General features: G+C 54.3%; 1 protein-coding gene across 2 annotated transcripts in view; it reads left to right on the top strand.

Moving 5' to 3' along the window:
* The window catches only part of SIK2 (salt inducible kinase 2), a 117786-nt gene extending 109391 nt beyond the window's left edge, over positions 1-8395 (top strand). The window contains exons 10-15 of one of the 2 annotated variants that reach the window (XM_056107580.1): positions 1602-1830; positions 2220-2504; positions 2766-2929; positions 3587-3697; positions 4376-4467; positions 5223-8395. In XM_056107580.1, the coding sequence (XP_055963555.1) occupies positions 1602-1830; positions 2220-2504; positions 2766-2929; positions 3587-3697; positions 4376-4467; positions 5223-5850 (1509 nt within the window). In that variant the 3' untranslated portion in view covers positions 5851-8395. The remainder of the gene's footprint in view (positions 1-1601; positions 1831-2219; positions 2505-2765; positions 2930-3586; positions 3698-4375; positions 4468-5222) is intronic. The other variant, XM_056107581.1, reaches the window with a different exon arrangement.
* Positions 8396-17561: the final 9166 nt, after the last annotated feature.

Raw genomic sequence — 17561 nt, 5'->3', positions numbered from 1 at the left:
CTCAAACCCTGGCCTTCCACAGTCCCACTGAGCACCGCCAGGTGTGGCCCTGGGGCCCATGACCCTTGCCAGGAAGGCCCCCACACCTCTGACCCGAAATTTAAAAACAGAAAATGTATCTGGGGGCTGGCCAGAGGAGCAGTTCTCAGAGATTTTTGTATTCAGGTGCCCCGGGAAGGTGGATGTTGGACTGAGAAGACAGCACTCCTCCCTTCCTTGAACATGACGCACACAGTTTCAACCCGGAGAGGATTAGCTGCCTCATTCATCCGTGGCGGCAGCCCCAGAACAGTTTGGTGGAATAGCCATCCCCTCCCCCAGGCACCCGAAGGTCTGAGTCACGGCATCTCCCTCTCCAAATACGGGGCCTGCCAAGCCTTCCAATTGGTTGCCTTAAGAGGGAAGTTTCCTGTGTCTGGCACCGGGATGGCCCACGTCACCTCTCCAATCCATGAGCTCCTCACGCTTCCAAAGGCAACAAGCGCTCTCCCAGCACGTTCCAGGTGAAAGCCGGGCGAGGGCCAGCGTGCAGCTGACTGGCTGGTCCTGAGCAGCTATTCAGAGGAGAAAACAGATTGATTTCCACAGGGGAATAGTTTAGGTAATGAGGTAAATAATTGCCTGCTCACTGGGGCTTTTACCAGCCAGAGGACTCCCAACCACAACTCCCCTCTGTCTGCAGTTCCTGCCCTTCGGTGGTTGGCTTGGCGATTGCCAAGGAAGGCCGAGTCCTCACTCCGGGCCGCACCCAGCGGTCCCACTGCGGTGGGAGCTGCAGAGATGGTGCGTGTGCCTGGAGGAGACAGTTCAGCACGCTGGCGCTCATTAACCTCTGCAGGAATTTGGGGCCTGTGAGTCATTTGTTATTCTATAATGGAAGGTCTTGGCTCTTTGCCATTTGAGGGTTTTTTGGTTGTTTTTTTTTGGGGGTGGGGGGCATTTTTTTTCTTTTTCTTTCTTTTTTTTCCTTTTCTTTTCTTTCTTTTTTTTTTTTTTTTTTTTTTTTTGCCAACCCTTCCTGTGGTATCAGTCTGTCTTGAAAGAATTCTTTTTTTCCATTCCCCAGGCACATCGAGGCAATTAAAGATTAATTCAAATGGGCAGGTACTTAAATTACACACGTAGAAGTATGTCTAGAACCTTCCAGTGTGTTTTGTGGTTAAAAATCAGAGGAAAGCCAATGACTACTCTTTCTCCCTAGCTACAAGCCATGCTGTTTTGTTGTTTTGTTTTTAATTTCATCAGTCCCCTCTTAATTTTTCTATGTAAAAAAAAAAAAGTATCGGGTAGGCCTCAGGCTGATGGGCCCCACTTCATCTGGAAACCACTAGCACAATTGTTTATTGTACTGATGGTGACTCAGAGGGACCCGGAGCCGGAGCCAGTTTGGATCATAATGGGCTTCTGTCTCTGAGTGCTACGCTTGACTTGCCTTGACTTCTAACCTCCGCGCTGTCCTTGGTAGAAAATAAGCACATTTTTAATCCTTTACCTGCTTTCCAGTTGGCCATATCTTCCTTCCTGGGTTTTTCCTGTGCTCAGCGGAGAACCGCAGCTCCCTCCCTCCCTCCCTCTGACACCCACTCTTGCACTGCGTCCAGGTCAATGGCTGTCTCCTGGACCCGGTGCCTCCTGTCCTGGTGCGGAAGGGCTGCCAGTCCCTGCCCAGCAACATGATGGAGACGTCCATTGACGAAGGCCTGGAGACTGAAGGCGAGGCGGAGGAAGACCCGAGCCAGGCCTTTGACGCCTTCCAGGCCACGCGCAGTGGGCAGAGGCGGCACACTCTGTCCGAAGTGACCAATCAGCTGGTCGTGCTGCCTGGCTCAGGTACGGAGTCAACTGGGTGCCAGGCTGAGTCCGTCCCACATCTGCTCACTGCCCTCTCCAAAGAGGGAGATGGGCTGACCCCAGTTGGTTCCTGCATTTTGCGCCTTGATGGAGCATGTCCACTGTCCAATAAGGGCTTCGCGGTAGCTCCCAGGAGCCCGTGGAACGCAGTGATTCACCAGGGACGGGCGTGATTGTGGAGGTGAAGGCCCTGTGGGGGCAGGCTTGGGAGGGTTAACCCCCTATAAGTTCAACAGCAAATCGATGGCCAAGTTAAAAGACTCTGTTGTGGTTGAGAGTGAGAGTGTTGTCGCTGGGAAGACACATCCCAAGCGCAGACAAGCCGCTTGCTTCACTGTGGGGGGACTGTAACGGTTTCTCTTCCACAGGGAAAATGTTCTCCATGAGTGACAACCCCTCCCTGGACAGCGTGGACTCGGAGTATGAGATGGGCTCCATTCAGAGGGACCTGAACTTCCTGGAGGACAACCCTTCCCTGAAGGACATCATGCTGGCCAATCAGCCATCACCCCGCATGACGTCTCCCTTCATAAGCCTGCGACCTGCCAACCCAGCCATGCAGGCTCTGAGCGCCCAGAAACGGGAGGCCCACAATAGGTCCCCAGTGAGCTTCCGAGAAGGCCGCAGGGCGTCGGACACCTCCCTTACCCAAGGTGACTGTCTGCCTCCGGCTTCACCCCCTTCCTGCACTGCCCCAGGCAGCACGTGGCCACGCTGCTATCACACCTGTGGACTTGAAAGATCTCTCTCTCTCTCTCTCTCTCTCTCTCTCTCTCTCTCTCTCTCTCTCTCTCTATCTCTTACTCTCACTCTCCATCTTGCTTACTCACTTGCATTTCTCCTTCCTCCCTCCCTCCCTCCCTCCCTCCCTCCCTCCTTCCATCATGTTCACTGCTCCGTCTTTTTCCTTTCAGGAATCGTCGCCTTTAGACAGCACCTTCAGAATCTGGCGCGAACCAAAGGCATCCTGGAGCTGAACAAAGTGCAGTTGCTCTACGAGCATATAGGCTCAGAGGCCGACCCCAGTGTGGCGTCAGCCACTCCGCCGCTCCAGGACCTTCCTAGCAGCTGTCCCCAGGTGGGTTCACCGGGCACTGCTCCCGGGGCTTGGGGTGTCTCTCACCCAGATGGGTCCTTGCGGTTAGAGATTCCCTTCGTCCTGGAGCAGATAGGGGCCTTGGCAGGCAGCTGCCCTCCTGGAATCTTGCTTGAGCCTGGGGGGATGGAGGCCCGCACCTCCTCAGCCTGGCTGAGGGAGGCTTCAGTTGCCTCTTGGGGTGTCTCTTGAAGTCCTCTCTCCTGCACACACACACACCAAAATGAAAAATGAGAAACTTCCCCGAAGGGAGAAGCTTCTACTACCGCTTTTGATGCTGCCGCTTCACTAAGCTTTACAAGTGGAATATTTATGCTAAAAATGCAGAAAAATTGCTTTTTGTTTTAAGCCGGTGGACGCGATCGAGCCCTGTTTCCATGCTGCAGAGTTCTGGTACTTGAGTTTCTGGGGAAGGTCAGCGCCTCCAGGGGATGCCAAGAACCTTTGCTCCAGGCTGAGACACACACACATTTTCTGCAGGGACATTAACCCTCGGCCTCCTCATTAAGTGCAAAGCTTTGCCTGCGCGGTCTCGTAGTGGTAGACTTCCTCTTGGACATTCGCCAGCTTGCCTAATTAAGAAGTGAAACTTTTTCCCACCTGGAGAACTGAAAGTGTTTGCACCCCCTCGCTCCGCAGGAGGAAGTTTCTCCGCAGCCGAAGAGCGCGGCGGCTCTCCCCGGCGCCGTGCGCCCGCAGCGCCCCCAGCGGCCGGGCCTGGAGGCGCAGTACCTGCAGCACCGTCTCCAGGTGGGCCGCTTCCTCCTGCCCCTGCCGGCCGCGCCCTGCCGTGACCTGCTCGCTGCGCTCGGGAACCTGTTTGGCATGCTCCTTCTTCTTTATTAGGGTGGCTTCTTGATTCCTTTAGGCAGGAATTTGACTCTGCACTTGTACGTTCTAGAAACATGTTGAGACTTAGCCTTATACTCCGTGTTGACAGCGGGAAAGGGGAAAAAAAAAACACATTTGTCCTTGGGCCCCAGTAAAGGGTAATGCCATAGTGCCACTGAGAGGTGGGAGAGAGACACCTGGCTTCCATGCTTCTAATGTGACTCCCTGTAATGAATAATAAATAAGATGGAAATCTCTAGTGCCAGAAGCGTCATATTAGCTCCACACTGGGGCCTGGTAATCTTCAAAAATGACACGCAGCAGTGCCCTACAGAATGAATTGTTTTTCATTCAGCAGATGCTGCAGTCTTTGGCCTCCCCCCAGCCTCCCAGTCCTTGAGGACTTCCGGAAGTGGAAAGGGAAGTAGGTTAGGGCCGAGGTGCCTGACTGGCCTGGACCCAGCCAGCGCCTTGGGGCTCAGTGAGCAGTCAGCCATCCCTGCAGTGGTGGGGGAAGGACTCTCCAGACAGCATCTGCGGCCTGCAGCCGGTGTGACACCACATTGTCACACTCGTACTGTCTTTCTGCTCTTCCAGAAGCCAGGGCTTCTGTCCAAAGCCCAGAATACCTGTCAGCTTTATTGTAAAGAACCTCCCCGGAGCCTTGAACAGCAGCTGCAGGAGCACAGGTGAGGGGGTGGGGGTCTGACCAAAGAAGTCACTTTCTCATGCCGAGACTGAAGAAGGTGGGATTTGGGGGCCAGAGACACAGCTCATGAGCTAGAGCATGCATATTGCCTGCACTCGGCCCCAGGTTGGCTCCCCAACACTCAGCACTGCTGGGTGTGGCCCCCATCAACCACAAAGAATGTGGGGTATGCCACCCTGGAGCTCCTGTCTCTGGGGCGGTGCTTTGAAACCTGAGGCCGTCTGCAAGATGCAATGGCTAACACAGAGACAGCACCCCTGCACGCTCCTCCCGTTGGGTTAGGAAGAGACCTAAGATCTCTGGACTCTGACCAAATGAATGCCATTAAGTGAGTCATGCTGCCAAGGGGGCTGCACCCCTCCTCCCACAGGAATCCTGTCCCCCCACAAGCCCAGGTAGAGAACCCCAGATCCCCTCCAGCAGACACTCAGGGTCAGCGCTGCAACTGAGATACCAGCTTCTGCCTTGCAGGGAGGGAAGGAAATGGCATCTTAGAGAAATGAGTCAGTGGGCGTTGAACCCTGAGGGGTCAGTGAGAAGGGGGCGGGGGGCCGCAAAATAAGATTGGGTTTGAGAAAATGAGATGCAGTCGGTTCCTTCCCCACTGAAACAAATGCTGCCCCTGCCACGGGAAAGAGAAGCAGGACTGCGGCTAGGGACCGAGTCTGGATTGCCATTAAGATCACCGTCGCCCCAGAAGATTTACGATTCTCTCTTTTGGTGTTGCCAATGCAGACTTCAGCAGAAGCGGCTCTTCCTGCAGAAGCAGTCCCAGCTGCAGGCTTACTTTAATCAGATGCAGATAGCGGAGAGCTCCTACCCGCAGCCCAGCCAGCAGCTGCCCCTGGCCCACCCGGAGACGCCGCCGCCTTCGCAGCCGCCGCCCTTCGCCCTCACCCAGCCCCTGAGCCCCGTGCTGGAGCCCACGTCGGAGCAAATGCAGTTCAGCCCTTTCCTCAGCCAGTACCAGGAGATGCAGCTGCCGCCCCTGCCCTCCTCGCCTGGGCCCCGCGCCCCCCCTGCGCTCCCCACACACTTGCAGCCGCCGCCACCGCCACCTCCTCCGCCTCCACAGCCACAGCCGTCTGGAGCTGCCTCCGCGCCCTTACAGTTTCCCTACCAGACTTGTGAGCTGCCGCGGGCTGCGGCCTCTGAGCCAGACTATCCCGCGCCCTGTCAGTACCCCATGGACGAGGCCGCGCAGAGCAGCATGGGGCCGCCCGAGGATCCCCAGAGCTCAGGACTGCAGGAAGCCCCCGCCACCTACGACCCTCTGGCCCTGTCGGAGTTCCCTGGACTCTTTGATTGTGAGATGCTGGAGGCTGTGGACCCCCAGCACAACGGCTACGTTCTGGTGAATTAGTCTCAGCACGGGAGCAAGGCAGCTCAACTGAAGGAAGAGTGTCTATTTGCAGTCCAGCCTTTTAAATTCGAAGCTTATTTTTCTGCCTTCTCTCTAATGGGGAAAAAAATCAAGTTGCCCAACTGGAATCAGAGAGCCTGGCTGGGTCGATGTCACTCCTTCCTGGCCCCCTCCACCCACCCCAGTTTTCTGTAGTAAGTGCTGGAACATAGTTGTTAAGCTGAAGTTCGTGCTCTCTTGGTCCTGGGAGGAAACTCCCGGGAGGCACCCACAGATGTGCTTGAAAGATGACATCCAGACCCAGGCCATGTGCTGAGCTGCCCCAGTCCACCACCGAGGGGGACCCTTGATGATTGTGGGGAAATGTGGGCCACACCCTGTGGGCAGAACCGACAGGGCAGTGCATTTTCCACTGAAGCCAAGAAACAGCGTGTCGCTTAAAGGAAGTCATGAGTACCTTTGGTAAAATCGGAATCACGGGAGGCAAAGGTGTCCTTTGTCACTGCATCCTGAGTTCTAAGCTGCTGGTGCCCGTTCTCCCGCGTCCACGACACAGCAGGAGAGCCTGAGCTCCGTTGGGTTTGGGGGAGGAGGGGCTGCTAAAATAAGAGCTGGTACTGACCCCGGAGACTGGCAGCAGGCAACACACCTCTCCAGAAGGTGCCCTGGCCCCTGGCGTCAGCGTGTACTCAGGGCTTCGAAGATGTTGCCTGCAGAAGTGACCGTGGGCCGGGTAACACAGGCTCTTCCTGTGGCCTTCGGTGGAGGCTTCCGGTTTAGGCAGTCGGTCTCCAGAGGCCCGACTCTCACCGTGGAATAGTTACTTTGACTTTACACTCTCTGTTGCTAGTAGTTTATTGAGCTTTGTATATTTGGACAGTTTGACATAGGGCTTAGAAACTTTAAGGACAAGAAAAATGAACTTTTATCTCCCATGTGAAGTGGTAGTGCTGTGCCTTTTCTCCCCAGATCATGCTTTAATTCTTTCTTTTCTGTAGAAACCAACACTTTTCCATTTCTGTCAATGCTAAATCCAAAGTCACTTCAGAGTTTGTTTTCCACCATGTGGGAATTGCATTCTTAATTTCCTTAATATTTTGATTTGTAATGAAATGTTCAAGTATTACAGCAATATTCAAAAAGCCACAGACGTGTTAACCATTTAAGCAGATTATCTGCCAAATGTGTGATAGGACTAGTAAAAGCTTAACCTCGACCCTTAACAAGTCATTCCTCCAAGTAAGTTAAAAATAGATGCTCCAGCTAGTTAACTGTATGCCTAGAAGTAAGGAATAAACTGTCATTTGGACAGTAACATACAAGTGTTACAAATCCCAGTATTACACAGAAAAACTCGTCCTTTCTGTCCTTTGAGTAGCTTGTCCAAACAGCAGATGAATGCATTAAGCACAAAGCCTCTTCCTTAAAGCACAGAGAAGAGAGGCGTACATTGATGCTGCATCTAGAAACACCTTTAGTTGCCTTTCCTCTTTGTAGCAAGTGTTCCGGCAGATGAGGAAAGCACGGAGGGTCCGAGGAGGCCCAGCCCGGTCCCTGCATGGCTTCCGGTGGGGTGTCCTCTGGATGTCAGCAGCGAGGGGTGGTGTGGAGAACTGTCAGTTCTGTGATCTTAAGCAGCACAGTGAAGGTCCAGAACGAGCCTCCCTTCTGTGGGTCGCTTGTTTCTTCCTCGTGCTTGTGATTGATGGTTTTGTCAGATAGATGACATTTCATTGGAGAATTTCGACCTCTAACCTGTTTTATGTCTGTGTGAAATAAGCCAGTTATAAAACAGGGCTGGTTTAGGCTGACAGAATATGTGTCCTGAAAATTTACTACAAATGTGCTATAATATTTATGAAGTGAGGAAGCCTTCTGGATTGAAAATGAGGACACTCATTTTTTAGTAAATGAGTACCTTCCCAAGAAGAGTGCCACTACCAATCATTGAACAGGAAATGATGCCTGCTCCCTCCCCCCCCACCCCCACCCCAATAAAGCCACCAGCCAGGTAACCTCCCTGAAGCTCAGGCAAGGCTTACAAAGGAAAGGCTGCTGAAGGGTCCAGAACCCACGACAAGAATGAGGAAGTGCCCACGTGAGGGCAGAGACCCAGCTGCTCAGCCTCTGTTTAAGCTCCAGTTTGCTTTTTTCAGTGATTTCAGTCGGAAATCAATAAATTCCATAAGCGTATGCCTTGAGCGACGTTGTGCTGGTGAGAGGAGACTGGTTCTGTTGGTCAGTGAAGGTGTTTTTCTCAACAGTCTTGTCAGTTCTGTTGCTGTCCCCTAACTACATGACCCGTGGAAGCTTCCGAGTAGTTTTCTCTTCACAAATACTAGAGTAACACTAAGGAGGATGAGAACCACTCTTTGTAGGAGAGGCGACTTTGGAATAATGACTTTCTTTCCCGTCTGTTTCACATTAGCAGTGTACACTACTGTATAATAATCATTAGCTTTATTATCTTGTAAACCAGGCTCCTCTGAAGAGACTTTGGTGAGATGAACGTGAGGTAAAAATTTTCATTCGACAAAAAGTGCAATATGTGTGGTACTTTATTTTTGATGTTTCTCTCTTTCTCTCTCTCTCTTTTTTTTTTTTTTTTTTGATCCCAGGGCTGTTAGTCTTTGCTTTTTGGAAAAAAAAAAATGCACTAGTTCTGTGATTTCCAGTTGGCCAAGTGAGTCTTTAGTATTTACATAAAACTGATATGCAGGGCCCTGAAAGGCAAATAGAGCATTAACACTCCAGAAGGAGATTAGTGTTCCAGTCCGGATTCTTGGTGAGCGATTCCACCCCTCACCACCACTGCCCCTCCCTGGCCTGCGTTGCTCCCAGTTACCTTGGGAGTAGAGAAGGTTCTCCGCCCTGATGTCCCTCCAGGAGCCATTTAATGGGAAATATCTGGGCCTGACTGAGGCTGCCCAAGATGGGACGAAAAGGGCTTCTGGATCGGAGAAAGCAGAACCTCCTCCATTCTGTATTCTGCCTCCGAGGGGACTGGAGAGAGCACAACACTTTCTTCCCCAGAAATAAACGGCTCCAAGATGATAAGCAGTCATCGTGGCAGGACCGGCGGGGGCCTGGGTGGGCTGAGGTCAGGGGGCCCTGGCCATACAGCAAAGAAGCAGCACTTGTGGGAACGTCGTTCTTACCCACACAGGCCTCTACAGAAGAGACTCAGGACCACTGGCTGCCCCCAACCAGCCCCCACACTGTTATCAGTACCCAGAAAGTGGGAACACCTAGAAAAAAAGGTGCAAAACAAGGAGAGTTGGGCCAAGCTGGAGCTGGCAGGGTAGGGAGAGCCGCAGTGCTGGTGCCGGCGGGGAGAGGCACTTCCTCCAGGGGGGCCTCCAGCAGCTCATCAGTTCCAGGGTACTTCTGGATCCGGTCCTATACTGGGGTCATGTTTTCTGTTCTTGATGACATTCCACACCCTTCATCTACATTTACTCTTCCGTTGTCCACTGGTGTTTAAGAAATAATACAATGCATGCTCCAGATAACCTTCGCCCGGTCCCCTCTTCCAGGGACCTCACACAGTGCCCTTTGGCAATATGGCGGCCCCCCATGAAGGCTGGCAGTTCCCTGAACCCACTGACCTTGGCTGCATCTGTGCCCCTAAGCTGGGCTGCCACTACGGCCTCTTTGGACACCATCCGAGCTGCATGGTCCCTATGTGCCTAGACACCGAAGGTCAAAACTGGAGAGCAGGGAGTACTTTGGGGTCATTGAATAGCAATCTCCAATTGTTCTGTGGCTTCTAGAAATTCATCTTTCAGAATTTACACAACTGTTCTTTCTAGTGGTGTGTGGAAGACCAGGGCAGTATCTGCCTCCGTTTCAGAGCAGGACAGAAAGCATCTTAAGTGGACACGTTCCTCACAGTGTCAGGGGTGCCCCTCCCGGGCCACTGCCCCCCCCCAGGGTGTGACTGACTTAGAGCTGCAATACTGGGGCTGCTCCCCAGGCCCGGAGGGCCCCTCACCAAGTGCTCCCCCACTTCCCAGTCAAGGTAGCTGAGCTGGTTCCTGAAGACACAGCCGCCCTCATTGCACCAGCTTCTTCTTGTCCACACGTCAGCAGGGCATTGCAACACACTTGGCAGATCCGGGCTCTGCCTTGATTGAGAAAGAGCAGCGGGGCCTGGACTCAGCCCGCCTCAGTTCCGATGGTTCTGACCCTCCTCGGCAGCTCGCTGGCCCGGGAGGAGCTGGCCATGAATTGTGGACAGGCCTTGACCACGCACTTTCACACCCAATCTTGCCCAAGCCTCACAGTTCTTTGAAATCCATCGGGCAGGCTCACTTCTCAGTGTTGCTCCTCGAGGAAGCCAGCACACTCGGGCGAGGGGGGCTGCTGTGGGGCTCCCCAGCACAGTATTTTGGCCTCTCACTCTGTGCCCTTTCACCCCATCAGTAGCAGTTGACTAGAGCCAGCAGCTGTCTAAACAAAGCCCCCGTCGTAGCTGAGCACTGGGTGACGGTGACCTTGTCCCACTGTGCATTCCCTGCTGGACGGCTGCCTGCCTTCAGGGGAGAGGTGCCCTCCAGGTGGCAGCCGCAGCTGTGCAGGTGGCCCCGCATGAACAGGGCTGAGGCAGGCACCCCCAGATCAGCTGTCCTTTCTGGGACGCGTGAGTTCACACTCGGGTGTCCTGTTCTCCCAGTATCGTAGTGGAATTTCCCACAGAGGTATGTCATCAGGGACATCACGGGGGCCTCAGTCACCCCCTCGGGCCCTTAAACTCAACCCAAAGGAAGGGACTGGCTCTGAAGAGAATCCCCAGCGCGGCCTGGCCCCGGTGGCAGTAACTTGCCTTTGCAGCCAAAGGCCTGTCAAGTCCAAGTGCCGATGAGACTCAGTCAAAAAAATAATAATAATAACATACTTCAAATACTTTGTCTTTTCAGAGGCAAAGTGGGTGGGTCGAGGGGAGCTTTAAAAATAGAAGTACAACATAACATCCTGGAAAACTCTGACCCCAGATTGGAACACTCTTACATTAGCAAACACGATGAGTGGGCCTGCCGCGGGCTGTGTGATACCTGTCTGCTGGAGGTTGGCTCCATCAAGGAACTTCAAGTGGGGATCCCATCCCGTTCCTGATCGTCAAGAGCCCACCTCCACCAGAGTCTTTTCTCAGAATGAGGCAGAAAAGGATGCTGGCTACTCTCTAGGGACTACAATTTAAGAAATCACAGCGAGCGAGCTATTTGCACTTTGTAGAAAGGGCAAGATTATTTGCTTTTTTCTGAAGGGAATGGGGGTGGTCTTTGCTGGATGTTTGGTTTGGTTTGTGAAAGTTACTTTTGATAAAGTTAACCTGATTGTGGTTCTTTTCTTTTTTCTTTTTTTTTCCCTGTGAGCTTTTTTTTTTTCTTTTTAAATTACTGAAAGAAATCGGTGAGTTCACTAGCTTTGGTATTTTGAGTAAAATCATAATAGCTCCAATGTGGAAAAAAAAAATCGACACATAACCTGTCACTTGATGTTAGGAAATTGCCTAAAAAATGCAGTTTAATAAATAATCTTTGTATCAAACAGTAATTTAAATGGGGTAAATTTTTGCAAGGAAAAAAATGTACTGTTTTTATGTTTTCAATCTTCTTGAATTCAAATAAAAACTTGTTTTCTAAGAGCCTGTGTGATAGGACTGTCAGGCGAACTGCGCCTTCAGCAAATCAAGCCTGGTGGGGGGAGTTCGTAGAGTGTGGAATGGAAGGTGGGTGGAAGGTGGCTGCGTTCCCTGAGCACTGAAGCTCACTTCAGGCTGCAGAAAGAACAGCGGATAATGTTCTCATTGACGTCAGCAGGGTAAATAATACCTTGCTCTGAGATCGCCCGAGCACACGTCCGCACTGGAGAGCGCTGACGGAAGCAGCGCTGACCACAGGCTGCCCAGGGCCGGCCTTGCTGCTTCCGAGGCCTCTGCAGTGCAGGAGAGAGAGTGGGGAGCAGGGGCTGGGGTCCAGGCAGGGCAGGGAGGGGGAGGGGCTGCAGGCAGCTGGATGCCTCTTCACTGGGGTCTGCACACACACACACACACACACACACACACACACACACACACACACACACACACGACCAACCTGTCTCTCACCCCACACACACACTCCACACTCCACAGTGGCCTCTGGGACCAGGGAGTCCCTCTGCTGAGGTCTTTTTGAGTTGTTCTATGTGTGGGTCCTTTTTTGGTGCCAGACCCTGCGAGAACAGGCAGATTAAATTCTACTTTCTGGCAGCAAGTTCGACTTCAGATTTGGTTTCGCTCAAACAGCTCCAGCACAACCGATGCTGCAGAACGGAGGCCCCTCCCCCAAGTGCAGGATCCTTTGGGGGTGGTGCCCGGGGCAGGAAGAGAGAGGAGACCCCCTTTGTCAGCCTCATTCCTCAGGGCCCCAGCCGGCCACAAAGCAGCTCTTAACCCCCTGCTGGGCAACCTGAGAATTCGGTTCACTGAGTTTTTGTTTTTCTTTTTCTTTTTTTTCTTTTTGAAGGGAAACACTCAATTTCAGTCATGTTTTGCAAGCCTTCCCCTTTCCCACCAAATTTCTCCATCATTTTGGACTTGCCAAAAACAACCCCAGTGTCTAGAGAACAGGCAGGAATCATGGAGCTGCCCGCAGAGGCTGGAGCTGCGAGCCACCCCCAGGACTCCCTCAGCACAGTCGCGGCCCAAGGAGGGGTGTGGGCCTGGGCAGCCGAGCCCCACAGCTGACAGCACCCACACTTCCACAGGGATGCGGCATCTGCCGTGCTGTCCCCCGGGACCTGTCATCACCCAGTCAGCCCTGCCAGCTGTGCTCTGGCGACCGCCCTCTACCCGGAGCTTTCTCTGATCTTATGACAAGTTGGTAGAAGCCTCAGTCCCTTGTCCCATACAGCCAAAGCCAGATAATTAAAGAAGAGGACAAGGGCTGGAGCAATAGCACAGCGGGTAGGGCGTTTGCCTTGCACGTGGCCAACCCGGGTTTGATTTCCATCCTCGAGCACCGCCAGGAGTAGTTCCTGAGTGCAGAGCCAGGAGTAACCCCTGTGCATTGCCGGGTGTGACCCAAAAAGCAAAAAAAAAAAAAACAAAATAAAAGAGAGGACAGCTCGACTCCCCAGGTCACAATAGGAGCTTTCCTGTCCCCACTAGCCAACCCTGGGCTTCCCAGGGACCTGCCAACCAAGAGGACCCCTACTCCACCTGTGGCGCCAACATCCCAGACCAGGGAGTCTCAGAATTGTCCCCTGCACCCGGGACAGCTGCCGGGCCCTGTGCTGTTGCCCCGACCCCAGCTCACATCTGGTAGGGCCGCACTTCAAGTCAAGCGGCAGCTCCAGCTTGGCAGGATCTGTCCGGGCTTGACTGAGGTGACAGAGGGGTCGGCCCTCACTTCCAACTGAGTCAGAGGCCACACTGTGTAAGGAGCTGCCAGTCCCAGCTAAGGGTCCCCCGCAGGGAGCGCTGGTGCTCCCCTCTAAATTTCCAGGGGCCTCTTCATGGAGCTAATGGGCAGAGGCCGGAACCAGCAGAGAGGAGTCCCCCTAAAAATCAAGCCCCCAAGAGCTGGCTGGGCAGAAGGCTCAGAAAAGCTGAACGCAGAAGCAATGAGGTACTGGAGACCCGGACTCTCAAAGGAACATCTGAGGGGCTGGAGCGATAGCACAGCGGGTAGGACATTTGCCTTGCATGCAGCCGACCCGGGTTCGGTTCCCAGCATCCCCTATGGTCTCCTGAGCACCGCCAGAAGTAATTCCTGAGTGCACAGCCAGGAGTAACCCCTGTGCATAGCAGGGTGTGACTCAAAAAAAAAAAAAAAGAAGAACTGAATCATCACCCCATGGCCTGCCTCGGAGCTTCTGACTCAATCTCCTTCCGAACTCCCCAAAGAGGAGGAGGAGGGAGGGAGGGGGCCTGACTGCCAGGCATCAGGCTGTGACACTCTGCGGGTCCCAACGTTTCTGGGGAGTGCGGCTGAGGTCTCGCCTGGGCGCTGGCCCAAGGCTCAGTGGCCACAGCTCAGGGCTCTCATCACCAGAGGCCTGAGTTGGGCAGGTTCTGTCCAGGCAGACAGCAGCTGAATGGGCCGTGTGCAATTCAGAGGGAATGGAGGTCCCCACGCCCTGGAGCTGCCTCCCTGCCAGGAAGAGCCTTCAGTTTCAGGTATGGTGCACCACCCCTTCCTTTCCCAGGGACAGCCTGGCCACCAGCCTGGGCAGTGATGCTGGGGACACACTGCTGACGGAGCCTCAGTTGACTGTGAGCCCAGCACACAGCTTGGGCCAACACCGCCTCTGACAAGAAAGTTCCAGACTCCCCCTCCCTGGACAGCTCATTAGAGAATGTCACCTCCACCTGCAGTGCTTTGGCTCTTGCGTGGTGCCTATGAAACCACCTCACAGACATAAGGCAGTGGCGGAGAATATGCCAAGAACTTGGGACCTGAGGCGCTTGCTTTGTAGGTGGTCGACTCCAGTTCCACCCCAACATCTTCCATCCCACCCACCCCACCCCAACACCACCAGGACTGCCTGAGCACCGCCGGGTATGGGAGAAAAAACAAACCAAAAAGCCAGAGGTGTAAGGATATCAAGTCAGCAGCTGGCCTGGCTGGGGCTTTTTTTCGTGCTTCCCCGCTACTGGAGGCCAAGCCGAGCTTCTGGATCGGAAAGAGTCGGCGGGTCTGGGGGTGTCTCTCAGCAGAGACAGCTGCTCCATCTCCAAGCTCCCGAGCTGGTGCCATAAAAGCAGACACTGCCCCGCTGACCGGCCACCTGCCCGCTGCTGACCATCCTATCACTCTCACGGTCCCGCTGGGACCAGCCACTCATCCCGGGCTTTCCCTTCACTGCCCAACCTTAGTTCAGCGGGGCTCGGCCTCTCCCTTTGGGGCGCCAACCCTTCGCATGAGACGCCCACGGCCAAGCGCCTCAGAAGAGCCTTGGCGTCACCGGGTCAGCCTGAGCCCCGGCAAGCTGCTTTCTGGGAGGGACACGCAGAGGCCCCACGGCCTCTCCTCCTCCGAGAAGCTTCGGGAAGGCCCACGTGGAGACCGCTCAGGACAGCCAGCTCGGTGAAACGGGTGCCCCCAAGGTCAGGCCAGAGGCTTCCGCTCTCATGAGGCCGAGGAAAATCTGGAAGCTGGAAAGACTGGAAGTAGAAGCGAGGGTAGAAGGACGGGCGAGGCGGCAGGAGCTCGCTCAGCTGGGACTGGCACTGCGCCAGTGTCTGTGTGGACAGAAGAGGCGGCGGCGAGGGGGCGGCCCCTGCCTCGGTGGTGCCTGCGACCATTATTTATGGATGAGGCCTCACTGGATTTTAGCCTCTAAACTGGGCTCTGCGTGGAGACTGAATGTCCCTCACAGCTGCTCCTTCCTGCAATAACAAGACTGACATCACTGTTGTCAGGGAAATGGTGTTTTGATTAAAATCATGTGACAGCTATTTCGTGACTCAATAAACAAGCTCCATTAACCCTCGCCTGACAGGCATGCCGGGTGCTCGGTGGTCGGAGTAACCTGCCAGCTCGCCAGGATGGGAGGGTCCCCGGCCTTGGCAGGGACTCCACCTGCACTACCGCCGTGAGCGAGCAGCTGAGTGGACCTGGGTCAGTATGGTGCGCAAGGCAGCCATCGGATGCCCAGGAGACGCTGCGGTGTGCTGCATGGGCCACTTTGAGGACATCAGGGCTGGGACTCTGAGGGAACCGAGTGGGGACCCCTCACCACACCCCACGCCACCAAAACTGGCCCTCTCCTTGGAGCTGTTTTCTCCCGAGTGACAGGCTGAGCCCTGAGTCCAGGCCAGCAAAGGGCTGTCACAGGGTCTGAAGCGGGCAGGGACTGAGGGCAGGGCCCCCACAGCCAGGTCCACTGACTCCATGGCCACCTCAGGAACGTGCTCTGCCCACACCCCAGCCAGGGAGTGAGGGGTTAAGAACAATTTCTGGTTTGCAACTGGATGACTTCCTGGATCACTCACTTGGCTGCTGGCCCCTGACGCGCAGGGTTCTGCCTGGCAACAGTCAATTCTCTCCCCATGGCACCCACGGGTCATTTTCCTTCAGTGAAACCAACCGGGAAGGCTCCCTGAGTCATCGGGCAGGGACTTTTCTGGGCTAAATGACCAGCGACTTGTAAGCCCTCCATTCCTGGAAAAGGAAAAGACACCCCCCCCCCCCCAGTTGATGTGACCTGGCTGAGGAGGTGCACCCCACACCTGAGGTCTGGAGCCGGCAGCTTCTCCTGCCCAGTCAGGAGGATTAAGGAGACCAGGACAGGGCTTGAGAAGATGGCTGTGTGGCCACCATGGGTCAAGGGTCAAGGAGAGCTCCCCCAACTTGAGGCTGTCACAGCCACCCACACTTGAGCAAGTCGGTTGTGGAAGAGTCCCGCTCAAGCAAGGCAGAGCAAGCATGACACTGAATTTGAAGGAAACATGAATTCCTCTCTGGGGAAGCCTGTGCTTTGGCCCCGAAAAGAGGAAACTATTCTTGCAGCTGCTTGGGCCAAGTTAAGCACTGAAAAGGGGTGATCACTCAGGCCCCTCTCGGGATGCCCACACTCCTCCCAGAGGACAAAGCAGAAGAGCAGTGCCAGCAAGGGAGAAGCTTTCAGGTGAATGTCTTCAGGGCTCAGTTCACAGGAAATGAAAGCAAAGCCATCATGCACATTTGGAAGGCAAAATTTTATGGCGGCTTCTTGAAGGTCGATTCTTCACCACCCGAACACAATGGCACGAGTGAGTGTGCGAAATCAAACGCAAGGGGGCCCAGGCCCCACATGCAGCTTCTCCGACATTGTTCCGACAGTCTGCTCAAGTCCGGGCTTTTGACTTGGGCTTTTCATGTCAGCCCTGGAGTGGCAACCAACGAGGCTTGCGTAACAGTTCACCCACTGCACAGTATAATGGGCAGAAAAGTCTTCTTGGACAAAAATGCCCTCCGAGGTGCAGAGCTGAGGGCTAAGTCCTGGGAGAGCCATGGGACCAGCCTTGTCTGAGTCACCCGATGGCTTGTGGGAGATGCGACAGCTCAGCAAAATGCTCAGAAAACATTCCAGGGGCTGGAGCAATAGCACAGCGGGTAGGGCATTTGCCTTGCATGCAGCTGAACCAGGTTCGATTCCCAGCAACCCATATGGTCCCCTGAGCACCGCCAGGAGTAATTCCTGAGTGCAGAGCCAGGAGGAACCCCTGTGTATTGCCAGATGTGACCCAAAAAGCAAAAAGCAAAAAAAAAAAAAAAAAAAAAAAAACAACCATTTTAAGACTGAAGGACCTTAGGTCTCCTGCAGGTCTTACAAATGTGCCATCAAGGGACAGTGAAGGTCCATGCCCCTTGGTCTGCCTCTGCACCAGCCAGGGTGGCCTCTGTCCACCCACTACCTCTGTCCAGGCAGCAGGGCCACTTACCTGCCTGGGCGCTGCTTCAGGCCCTCAGGTTCTTGCTGGGCCACCACTAGACAGTAGCTCTACCACTGTCCCTCTGTCACATGATCAGGGCATGTCTCTGAGGGCCATCTTTGTGTCCTAGTCAGTTTATCCTCAGTTGGACCAGCACAGTGGAGAACAAGCCCCGATGCAGAGAAGACCGGCTCACTGCAGGAACTTCCCTCCAGAACCAGGAAAGTGCCACCCCATTGTGCCCAGTGATGCCAGTTGGCTGGTCCCCCACTTCTTGGTCACTGGTGGCCTACAGAGCCCCAACCAG

Source organism: Sorex fumeus, unplaced genomic scaffold (genome assembly GCF_029834395.1).
Source record: "Sorex fumeus unplaced genomic scaffold, SorFum_2.1 ptg000169l, whole genome shotgun sequence".
NCBI lineage: Eukaryota > Metazoa > Chordata > Mammalia > Eulipotyphla > Soricidae > Sorex > Sorex fumeus.
The sequence above is the reverse complement of the archived record's forward strand: the minus strand, read 5'-3'. Positions and strand labels throughout refer to the sequence as shown.